Below are 12,796 nucleotides of genomic sequence, written 5' to 3'. Positions count from 1 at the left end.
AAACTCTTTAGTTCTTCTTAAATATTTTAATAGTCTGATCTAGTTTTACAATTTCCCACCTTCGGAGATACTATTTATGCATCAGGGCATAAATCTCGGGTTTCATTTCCTCTGTCTGCCCCATGTTCCCATTACTCGCCATAAAACACTGATCACTGTATTGTGTGAAGTAGGTCTGTTAGCCAAAAAGCCACAGGGATCTGATGCAAACGTCAGGCTGGGTAAGTTTCCTAATGGTGTGATAGTTAAAGAAGAAGCTGTCGGCGGAGAATCTGAGAAATTGGATTTCTGACTAAAATATGAACCAGCTCTTATGGGAATCCTAGCCAGATCAGTTTCAGCCCAGATTTTGATAACATCAAAGGCAGAGACGTTCAAGATGTGGGATGGAGAACCACTGTGCTGCCATCTGTTTACAACACAAACTGGAAGCATTCGCCAAAACTTCCCATGCATGCTCGTCTTGGCGGCACTAAACTGAAAATATGCCTTTTTGATTAACATTTTTATTGGTCAGAGTATAAAAATCTTACTTTCTTTCCAAAATGTAAAGTAATGGCACCTCAAACCGAGGTCAAACATGTCCAATTTTGTTCAAAATTTGAAAACTGTGTAATGGAGTTTGCCTTTTTATCATCCAAAAACATGAAAAAGAAGATACTCTTTAACACTTTAATTCAGTGCAAATATGTTTATTGATACAGAGACTTTAACCTAAAACACTTCCATAGTTCTTTTTCTCCGATTTTCTAATGTACATAAATCAAAATCAACAACACATACCTGCACGAGCTCTGGAGAAATATATATGCATACAAATTTGATTATTTTCAATATAAAGCAGTACGATTTCTTTAAAAAAGCAACACGTGGCTGTTGGCTTTTCATTTTAAACCATCCTCAATCATTTTTAAAAAATAGTTCAAAATTTTTCCCTTAAAAGATTTTTGCTAAGGAAGAGACTTAAAACCTAGGAGAAGTAATAAGTTACCCAGCTAATATTAATGCAGGTTGTTAACTACAGTGATCGGCTGAAATCATTAATGTCTTTCTGATGTACATGAGCACTGAACTTTCACCCCGAGGCACTGAATTTGGAGGTTTTTTAGTTATCTGTAACCAAATACAGTCATATCAAGAGATGCAAATTCTATTCTGTATGCAAAAAAAAAGATGTTTATAGCAGCTTTGATCACAATGTCATTGACAAACCACAAATGTATCACAAAGTCAACACTGCAGGAATGTGTTATTCACAGTCAGCCACGATTAGTTGCATGATCTCCCAAAACAGTGAGATAAAGCAAAATAGTTTTTGTGATATCAACACGGTCCACTCCATGTAAAAACAAAACCGCCTTTATTGGAATACCGATATAACTGATATAATAATATTGTTTTTTTAGAAGTACTTTTTGCCACACCTATCAACGGTGAATTTAGATATTTGTAATTATTTCTTTTTTCATGTATAAATATTCAAATATAATTATATCTGTAATTCTAAACATTATTTTTTTGTTGTTTCTGCTAAATTCTCTCCAGTTCGAAGTGCAGACCAAATGCTAGGATGTTGCAGATGGTTTAACAAATATTAATGCTGCTAAATACTTAGATATTGAGCCTTTCCATGTGCTCTGGGATTATTGTTTTTGGCAAATGATTTCATGGGAATCAGTATAATAATTCTCTGTACTCCAGATGGCAGTGTAGGCCCAAAGAAACACACTGATCGCAGAACACACTGCAACTTAAAACACACACACACACACACACACAGAAACATGACACATTTCTCAACACTTTACATTCATACTGCGCTGCTCATAGAACTAAACATTTGTACTTTATCTTTTTGTTGTTCGATTGTATGCAGGGATGATATTAGATTACTGCTGATGGATTTAACTTTATGTATATCTATTTCGTGGCAATGTCGGGGTGAATTCATCTTTGGACCACTTTAAAATTCCAGTCTTTCAGAGTTTATTTTAAGTCTCTTTTTGTCTCTGATTACTAAAGACAGCCGTTTTTATCAAGTGATGGAATTATGGACAGACAGTTAACAATAAACAGTAATTCTGATCTCCAAACCAGGTTCTGCATTTTGAAAAAATCTCTAAAGTTCCTCAAACTTTGTCAGTCCACATTTCTGCACTCATCCTCTGCCATAGTTTCTGCTTCTACTTCCTCCTCCTCCTCCTCCTCCTCCTCTTCTTCATCGGTTGGTGCCGTGGCTCCTGCCTTTCTCATGCCGGGCTGGTGTTCTGCCATACCCCTTTGCACCTGTGAATCTTTAAAATGAGCATTTATTAAGTAAAATATGGAATCAACAGATAAGCTCATTTCTGCTCGGCTGAAGGTTTTTTTTTTCGTTTTTTTTTGGAACATTAGTTCTGGTACGAGAGAGTAGCACAGTATAAGAAAATGATGTTTCAATGACAAAGACTACATATACTTTATCAGCACTTAAATAAAACAATAATACAGAGCTATTTTTCATAAAAAGCAGAATTGTGCACTGAAATTTAGTTAAAAAAATATACCCAATAAAAGACTTTTTCACATTTTTAAAACTTAAACTAACAAGTCTTTAAAAACCCAAAGTCCACCTACAATTGCATAAGAAACAGTGATAATAGTGTCTAAATGTGTGCCTACAATATATTTCTCAGAAAACTGGGTTACACTTTATTTTAAGGTGTCCTTGTTACAGTATAATTATACATTTAAAGACTGAGTAATATTAACTACATGCATTTACTATATGGATAGGGTTTGGCTTAAGGTTACGTGCATGTAATTATGCATAATTTATTGGTATTGTGATAGTAAGTTCATGTAATGTGTAAAAAGGACACCTTGAAATAAAGTGTTGCTAAAAATCTTTATCTCTTACTACTGATATAATTAACAGAATACTGTAACAGTTCACATGATTTGGTTTTGTTGTTTTATCACTGCATCATTCAATAAAAATGCTATAAAAATAAAAGAATAAAACATTTAATTTATCACCATTAACTTTTGAAGTTATTAAATGCATTTATTAAGAATGCATAATTAATTTTCTTTACATTTACCACTTTAAAACTACTAGTTATAGCAGTAGGAAGTATTCAATAATATTAATTTAATATAATATTTGAGAAAGTGTGAATATAAGTTTCTCTTACTACTGTTTTTGCATGGCTGATGTGAACATTTGGCAGTAACCTTTTCAAATAAAATGATAAAAACAAGGAAATATAATACGGACAATGTAACATGCATGTGGAGAGGGTTCATCTGTGATGTGATATTAAGATTACCAGGTGTGCAGGATGAGGGAAGCTCCTCCCCCCCTCTCTGAATAGGCTCCTCCCCTTCCTCCTCTACATGAGGATACACACCTAATTTCTGCATTTGAGCTTCAGCCATCTGCTGCACGGCTATAAACACACGACCACAAGCACACACAGGGGGATTCACAAATCAGGGATCATCGAACCACAAGGGACAAACACAGGAACAAACACAAACACACACAGATAAAGAGGGATGGGTCTGTTTACTTTTTTAGCAAAACTTCTGCACTGTGCCGACCAGAAAGGGTTTAATTTCTGCTACAATGATGGGACATGTATGGACAGGATACACCACCGGTCTTTTTACAAATAGAAGATTCACAAAACAGACAAAACACACATTCAGAGACAATATCACAGAATTTCCCCTTCTTTTGATTTCACGCATTAAAGGAAAAAAAACTTTTTCTTTTGGTTTCTGCCATAGAATAAAAAAATTATATAAAAATAAAGGTAATTTTGATTTTTTTGTCGCACAATTCTGTGAAAAATTTGAGAATTCCAATATAGATTTCCCTCAGAATTCTGAGTTTACATCTTACAATTCTTTCTCATCATGGGAAAAAATGACAATGTAATTGTACATTAAAATGTAATCCCTATTTTTTTTCCCACTCACATATTCTTTTGTCATGAAATTGCAAGTTTATATCTCAATTCTGATTTTTTTTTTTCTCCTTGGAATTGTGAGTTAATGAGATAATTCACAACTACCTTTTATTTTTATCCCGCAGTGAAAACAAGCTTCTACAGTTTCTCATATCATTTTAAGATAAATAAATGGATCTAATGAGACAATTAAGGAATATTAGAAAAGCGGTAGTGCATGCCAAACTCAATATCACCTTGATATCAAATTGAATATTCTATAAACAATAAGTTACAGCCAGTTATTTTGTTTATTTTTGCTCTGTCAATGAAATTGAAACCAAAGATGAAAACAACAGAACCGTTATGTTGACAATCTAGTAATCTTGATTGTCCTCAGTGGGTCACAATCTTTGTAGTGCATCGGTCTGATGGTGAACATTTCTGATGGACGTCTGTCCTCTAAAAGTGTGTGTTTGCAGCTGTATGCTATCTGCTGTAATCCAGGATGATCCAGAGCAGCACAGACTCACACCCATCACAGCTGTCACCATCTCTAATCTCACACACACGCATGGTAAAATGGGAAAAACAGACTTCAGCTTGGGAGAGCTTTTAAACCCAGGGCCGGCACAGTGCAGAAAAGTCTTCAGAAACAATGATTCAGAACAATACACAGAGTACACTACACAGGCAAAACTACAGGCTTTTACCTTTTAATGATGGGGGCTGGTAGATATTTGGATTGATTCGTTTTGGCTTGAGGACACCATTTTCTCCTACAACCCACTGAAGATAGCATATATGTTAAATGTACATATGATATTACACACACACACACACACAGAGACACCTCAACTGATTTTACATTAGACATCAAGTCTAATGTAAATCATACATACAGTATATAATATCAAATATCATAATATAATTAAGTATATACAGGTCAAACATTATGCAAAATCATATATTATTATAATATAAATTAATAATTACATGTATATACTTGTACAATTAATTAATATTCCTATTCAACTTAACAGTACAATTTTAGAATCATTGATGTGCTACAATAGGTTTTGTTACTATTTAGAATTAGATTTTCTTTATTTTCCGTTTCATTTACATTTGAGAGTTTTAGTGATTCTGTTGTTTTTGTCATTTTTTTAAAATGTCTATATAGTCTAAGTTTGTAGTTTATTTAGTTTTAGCAATTTTAGTAATTCAACAACAAAAAAAATTATTTAATGTTTATATTATTTCAAGTAAGAAAAAGTTTTATAGTATTATTTAACGATTATAACCCTGATAGAAATATTAAAATTTTTCAGGTAAATATCGCAAATGGATAAACAACAGCAAGAACAAATCTTGAAATTCAGAAAAATGCACTGGTTTTACTGTATTATTAGCATGTATCATAGAGATACAACAGTATATGTAAATAATCTATAATATTATCACTGTATAATCACTCGGCCACAGTATGTTTGTTTTTTTTTGTAAGTGATATACACAATAAAGCTATACATAATTTCAACATTTGCTCATTCATTCATCTTTTACATGCAAATATATTATGAATGTAGTTTAACCTCCAGAACTGAGGTGGCAGTGTGGTACCTGATGGGTGGAGATGTCATCCTCAGGAGATGTTTGGTCTGCTACTCTGAACAAAGTGGCAGGTGTGGGTCTTCGTCGTCGAATCTGAAAGACAAGTAGTGGAGAATCGTTAACGGGGAAAAAAAATCTAAGAAAATCAGTGAGAAGCCAGTACACCTTTACTCACAGTGATTAACAGAAATGACATGGTCAGTCCTCCTGCAACATAATACATTTTACAACATCTTTGGTAGTGACAAAAGTTTTTTTATTTGACTTATCTTATTACTTAAGTGAACCATTCTCTATTTGTTTACTTTACATTTGTATTTTTTTGCCATTAATTTCTCCGACAGTCTATAACAACACCCTGCAATATCCCTATTTGGGAAACCCAGTTCTAGATGTTGACTTTAATGAGGACATTTTGAATATATGTCATTGCACGTGTGACAGCTTGGCCAAAAATGTGAATTAGAGAATTGTATCCGAAGCCTCACTCCACTCAAACCCGTCCCTGAACAGAAAACATTCATACAAATCTGCCTGATATCAATTGCACAAGGACACAAATGGAAAAAGTGACTCTAGAGCACAACGACGCTCAAAAGTACACAAAGAACTGACTGACTAATGATCTCAAGAAAATAGCTCTTCCTCAACTAATCTCCTAGTCGAACTCTGCCAGGTAAACAATCCCACATCATGGCAAAATCCTGACTGAAACCTCACAATTCTTAACTGAGAGTTCACTAAAAGAGAATAGGAGAATAGTTAGTGACCTTCACAGTTTGGTCCAAGACAGATTTCCCTCCAGGTACAATAACGTATTTTTCTGTTTTAATCACAATTGATAATTGCAGATAAATGCATTTTCACAAATCAATTGTCAAACTTATTTGAAAATGAGACAACCAGTCAATAAGTTCGATCCCAAACTATACCCAAGTGATTTGAGCTCTGATCAAAAGAGAACGTCTTTCACAAAAGAGCACCTGATTAGATTTCAGAAGAACCTTGAAGGATTACGCAAGTCTTCCTTTAACACAGCAGTTCTCATCTCCAGCCTTGCAGAGTTTAGCTCCAACCCTAATCAATCACACCGGAACAAGCTAATCAAGGTCTTCTGGATTACTAGAAAGTTACAGGGTAAGTTTGATCAAGGTTAGAGCTAAACTCTGTGGGGGTTTTTACACAACACAATTTTCAACTAAAAACATTTTCATGCATTATTGCCATTCCTTTCCACAACTTGGGGGCCTAAAAATGCAAACTTTTGAAAAAAGAAAAGTGCAATTTGTCATCTCTGTGCAAACTACAAAAACGCAAATTTGTGGAAATGGTGATGTAATGCACATAAAATTTTCAGTCTATAGGCATATGTGTGTATGTGTGCGGACATGTAGTCTGATTCTGCAGTGGAATCTAATTCAAACATTTGCTGTAGATAAAGCTTTTTTTACATAATGAAAAACAGTGAATAAGAGTAAACTTCTTAGTGTTACCAACAAGCTCTCCAAATAAAAGACAAGAAATAATTGTAGCCCTTTTAAATATCCCACAGGCCACCTGGATGTTCTTCAGCAGCACTGGAGCAGAGTTCACAGTGCTCTGGAGGAAGCAAAGTGTTCTTTGGCAAATCCTCCTCCACAACACGAGTGGGTAAGGGTGAAACAGAAACACAGTCAAACAGCTTTTGTGTTGTTTGCTACAACTAACTTTGATGAGGTTCAGAGCACTTTTTTGCTTTTTGAAGCCAATCATGCAGAAATACAGATAGTTACTTCTCAGAACTCCATGCAGTCTAAAGAAAAGAAAAGAACATTCTTTCCCAGATGTTCTTTTACATATGCCATGTATACACATAATTGCTAACTGACATAAAACATTTTCTCCCATCTGAAAAAAAAAAAAAAAAAAAAAACTTGTGCAATTAGCCAACTTTTCCATCTCCAGCCCTTTTTCACTCTTGGATGTGCTCTCAAAACAAACCTGTCATGCATGTGTTCCTTCAACATTCAATATTTCCTGCAGTCTTAGACAACACAGTTCTTCTATTCACTGACCGTCTGATGCATATTACAAACTAAACTCTAGTCCAGCCAGCTGACTTAACACAAATTCCAAGAGTATCAGTCTGTCTGGAGACAAGGTTATATTTATAAAGTCTTGGGGTTGATAAAACCAGCACTTTTGAAGAGGAAATTATCACTGATTTTGCCAAAGTATTATCTGATGCAAAGCAATATTCACATATTCATGATTTTGTTCTCTACAAAAACCTGTGATGATTAGCAGTTTAATGCATCAGTGTGATGCATAGAATAAGGTCACAGTAAGCGGTGCACTGACAACCACAAAGCAACAAGCTGAAACCACTTAGAAAACCCCTAGAAACCACAGTGACACACTAAAATCAATATGGCACCCTAGCAACCACAAAGCAACATGCTAGAACCACTCTGAGCACCCTAGAAACCACACAACAATAGATTGAAAGTACTTAGCATAACAACACATTACAACCAACCAGAACACCCTAGCAACCACATAACACAATAAAACCACTCAGAACACCCGAACAACCACATAAGAACACATTAGAACCACTTAGAACACCCTAGCAACTGCATTAAACATTAGAACACCCTAGCAACTGCATAAAACAAACCAACTTAGAACACCCTAGCAACTGCATTAAACATTAAAACAACTGCATAACACAAAGCAACTTGGAACAGCCTAACAAGGGGGAAGTCGGACGGAATTGTGGGTGGGGGAACAGCTCTCTCTCCACCTTCAATACTACGACTTAGGTGCCCTTGAGCAAGGCATCGAACCCCCAACTGCTCCCCAGGTGCCGCAGCATAAATGGCTGCCCACTGCTCCGGGTGTGTGCTCACAGTGTGTGTGTGTTCACTGCTCTGTGTGTGTGCATTTCGGATGGGTTAAATGCAGAGCACAAATTCTGAGTATGGGTCATCATACTTGGCTGAATGTCACTTCACTTCACTTCACTTCACGCAAGTGTATAACACAGTAAATCCAATTAGAACACCCTAGCAACTGCATAAAACATTAAAACACCCTAGCAACTGCATAACACAGTAAAGCCAATTAGAACACCCTAGCAACTGTATAACACATTAAAACACCCTAGCAACTGCATAACACAGTAAAGCCAATTAGAACACCCTAGCAACTGTATAACACATTAAAACAACCTAGCAACTGCATAACACAAAGCAACTTAGAACACCCTAGCAACTGCATAACACATTTATACCACTTAAAATACCCTAGCAACTGCATAACACAAAGCAACTTAGAACACCCTAGCAACTGCATAAAACACTAAAATCACTTAAAATACCCTAGCAACTGCATAACAAATTAAAACACCCTAGCAACTGCATAACACAAAACAACTTAGAACACCCTAGCAACTGCATAAAACACTAAAATCACATAAATTCCCTAGCAACTGCATAACACATTAAAACACCCTAGCAACTGCATAACACAAAGCATCTTAGAACACCCTAGCAACTGCATAACACATTAAAACACCCTAGCAACTGCATAACACAAAGCATCTTAGAACACCCTAGCAACTGCATAACACATTAAAACCACTTAAAATACCCTAGCAACTGCATAACCACACATTAGAATCACCCAGAACACCCTAGTAACCGCATAACACAAAGTCACTTAGAACATCTTAGAAACCAAATAAATTAAAACCCCTTAAAAGAGCCTAGAAACCACATAGTCACACATCAGAAACACTCAGAACACCATAGCAACCGCATAACATATTAAAGCCACTTAGAACACTCTAGCAACCACATAAAATATTAAAACCCTCTCAGAAGAACACCCTAGCAAAAATGCAGCAAAAAAAAATAAAAAAATAAAAATAAAAAAATAAAACCTTAGCAGCTACATAGCAACATATTTGCAGTCTTCATGGCAGCAACACCACTCGCATTTACTTGAGGAAAGTACACACTTCCAGTTTATATAGTTCTTTAAGTTGATGTTTTGTCTTTTTGTGGTTGACAGTCATTTTATCCTAAAAACGATCAAGTTCTTATGCTCTGACTCAAGTCACACCTAATGTTAAGTACCCAAATCGGTAACACTTTATAATAACTGCATGCTATTAATCATTAGTTTAGCATTAGGAAACAGTTAATTCATCATTTATAAAGCATTAATAGACATTTATAAGCAGTTTATAAATACAGATATAAATGCTTTATACCTGATTTAAAAGCATATCTATAATGTATTTAATAATTGTTTTTTCATACTTTATTAATGATCAATTTATCATTTCTAAATTAAGAATAGCATTATTTACACACCAGTTATTAAGGAGTTGTCCATGGTTAATAAGATCACTTAGAAATTGTAAGTAAATGATTAATAAACTATTTAAATGTGCATTCATACATCTTTTTATTCAGACATATAGTAATAGTTACTTATAGTGTTATTAAATGGTTTATTAACATGTATTTCTTCTGTAATTCAGGGTTAATTCAGGTAGTTATAAAACATATGTAGTTGTTAGTTAACTATTTTTGTGAGCTCATCTAAAGTGAGGACTATTTATGTCTTGTAAAGCTTTTACAAATGAGATTTAAAGGCTTTTAATATTTCTATGTTCTGTATCACTGTGTTGTGTTTGTTTCTGTTTTTTGTTTAGAAGATAACTGAGCCTTTAAACATCCTTTATAAATACTTTACAAGGCATAACTAGTCTTCACTTTAGATGAGCTCACATAAATAGTTAACTGACCACTACTAAATGATTTAACTACCTGAATTTACTACATTTCTTGTAATCTTATGAATCACTGGCAACTCCTAAATAACTGGTTTGTAAATAATGCTATACTTCATTGAGAAATGATAAATTGATCATGAATAAAGTATGAAAATACAATTATTAAACACATTATAGATATGCTTTTAAATAAAGAATAAAGCATTTATATCTGTATTTATAAACTGCTTATTACTGTCTATTAATGCTTTATAAATTATGAATTATCTGTTTACTAATGCTTAATTAATGATTAATAGTGTGCAGTTATTATAAAGTGTTACCCACAAATCACATTACCGTACAGAGGAAAAGACAAAATTGGCTACATCTTTGTACACGTAAAATAACTAGAGCACCCCAAATCTTTCCTGGCTTTTGGTGACTCTCTTTACACAAGGTGCAGACATGTTAAATTCATTAACAAAACAGCTGTTATGAAGACAGGCTAACAGCATTTTCTACGCAAGCAGCAAGTCCTGTGTTCCAGATGGATTTGCCATTATGATATTATGAGTCCTCCTTTCCCTCAGGTTCTGTTAAATATTTGTGCTTTACTCTTACACAAACGGTTACAACATTTTTCGCATTGCAGACTAGAAACGCTCATGGTTTAGAGACATTTTAAAAAATAAATTGCAAGTAACAACCTAGCTGCTCAGAGATGTACATAATAATTACAGTAAACCGAGCGACAATTATCTGAATAATATTTGAATAATATATTAAATGAGTGACATTTATTTGAATAATATATAAAATATAATCAAATACATTTTAATAAATCTAAAATATATATAGACAATGTTGACTTATATATACTCTATACACTTTATTAAATACAGTGTGTGTGTGTGTCATATACATATATATATATATATATTAGGGATGCACGATATTGGATTTTGGCCGATATTCGATATGCCGATATTTTCAAAATAATTTTGGCCGATGTCGATACCGATATCGATATATATACAAATATATACTGATATATTTAAACTTTAATTTTACTGAAGAGAAATCCATGTATCTCTTCTGTACTGATTCTACCATAAATTTATTATTTTACAAATGTAGACAGACATTCACATCTGAAAAACAGGTCAATTATTTCACTTGGAGAATATCGGTTTGGCTCATCGGCAGAAATATTCATATCGGCCGATACCGATAATGGTCATTTTAAGCTTTTATCGGCCGATACCGATATTGTGCCGATATTATCGTGCATCCCTAATATATATATATATATATATATATATATATACACACACACACACACACACAGACACAAATATTTTTCTCTAATGCATGGCTCAAATTACTGTAATCTATATATTTATTATTTTTTATCACCAAGCAATGTTGCAATATTAAATTAAATTGCTCGGACATACACATCCTCAACACACTCACATTTCAGCATGAACTTAGCAGTGAATCTGATGCTGTCTGTCCCTGTGGATAGACTTAGAGAATAAAATCAGAGTCCTTGCTCATTTCTGTTTACAACACACACAGCACCAAATGTTACCTCGTGACGTCAGCGAGTCTGTGTGTGTAGACAGTGGATTAACTGTAAAATCCAGAGTCTAGCAACTTTTTACTCAGTGTTTTTCACTCATGTCCCAGAAGGCCGTATTTCTCTGCAACGCTTCAGCAGATTTCCAGTCACCGGCTGTGGAGCGCAGCTTGACCATTGTGAGATTTCAATGACAGTTTTGCACTGCTGAAATTACATAATCTCACTCTCTGGCACTGTCATCACCTCTTCATAATACAAGCTGGCACCATCGCCTTATGTAATATATTATGTGCCCTTTTGCTTTTAGATTCAAGCTATATTTAGAGTCTGAGGCCATATTGGAAATCGGAGATTTAAAATGTAGTTCAAATCTGAAAATCTAAAATTTCTGCACAGTTTCTGAGTCACTTATGCTACGTGAATCACTCTCAAATCTGGAAACAATGAGCATTATAAATTATGTTTATGTGCCGTTGTCAGTAATGCAAAACGAAAATACTACAACAAATTCATAAAATGTAAATGTATTTTTGTCAACTCACTCAAATCATTATATTATCATTTATAATTAAAAACCTATAAAATAAAAATCTACATCCAGTCTGTTATAAAAACAAATTAAATCTATATCCAATCTGGTATGGAATTGAAAACAAAAATCTGCATATGTTCTATTGTAAATTTTTGACAATTATTATCATAAAAAAAAATCGAATCTACATACTATCTAGATGAAATAAAAGCTACACCTATTCTATTATAAATTAAGATATAGTTTATTAAATCTGTTATACAAAATATTATAAAAAATAATAATACAATTAAAAAACCCACATCAAGTTTATCATCAAAAAAAAAAAAAAAATCTAAATCTATTATGAATTAAAATTAATA

The 12,796-nt window shown here is 33.9% G+C and overlaps 1 protein-coding gene across 2 annotated transcripts in view; it reads right to left on the bottom strand.

The window, feature by feature from the left end:
• Positions 1-671: 671 nt before the first annotated feature.
• The window catches only part of LOC127979696 (protein phosphatase 1 regulatory subunit 1B), a 21,762-nt gene continuing 9,637 nt past the window's right edge, over positions 672-12,796 (bottom strand). The window contains exons 2-5 of one of the 2 annotated variants that reach the window (XM_052585299.1): positions 5,559-5,642; positions 4,649-4,724; positions 3,312-3,431; positions 672-2,294 (exon numbers count right to left, since the gene is read on the bottom strand). In XM_052585299.1, coding sequence (XP_052441259.1) covers positions 2,140-2,294; positions 3,312-3,431; positions 4,649-4,724; positions 5,559-5,642 — 435 coding nt within the window. In that variant the 3' untranslated portion in view covers positions 672-2,139. The remainder of the gene's footprint in view (positions 2,295-3,311; positions 3,432-4,648; positions 4,725-5,558; positions 5,643-12,796) is intronic. The other variant, XM_052585300.1, reaches the window with a different exon arrangement.

Source organism: Carassius gibelio, chromosome B19 (assembly GCF_023724105.1).
Source record: "Carassius gibelio isolate Cgi1373 ecotype wild population from Czech Republic chromosome B19, carGib1.2-hapl.c, whole genome shotgun sequence".
Classification (NCBI taxonomy): domain Eukaryota; kingdom Metazoa; phylum Chordata; class Actinopteri; order Cypriniformes; family Cyprinidae; genus Carassius; species Carassius gibelio.
The sequence above is the reverse complement of the archived record's forward strand: the minus strand, read 5'-3'. Positions and strand labels throughout refer to the sequence as shown.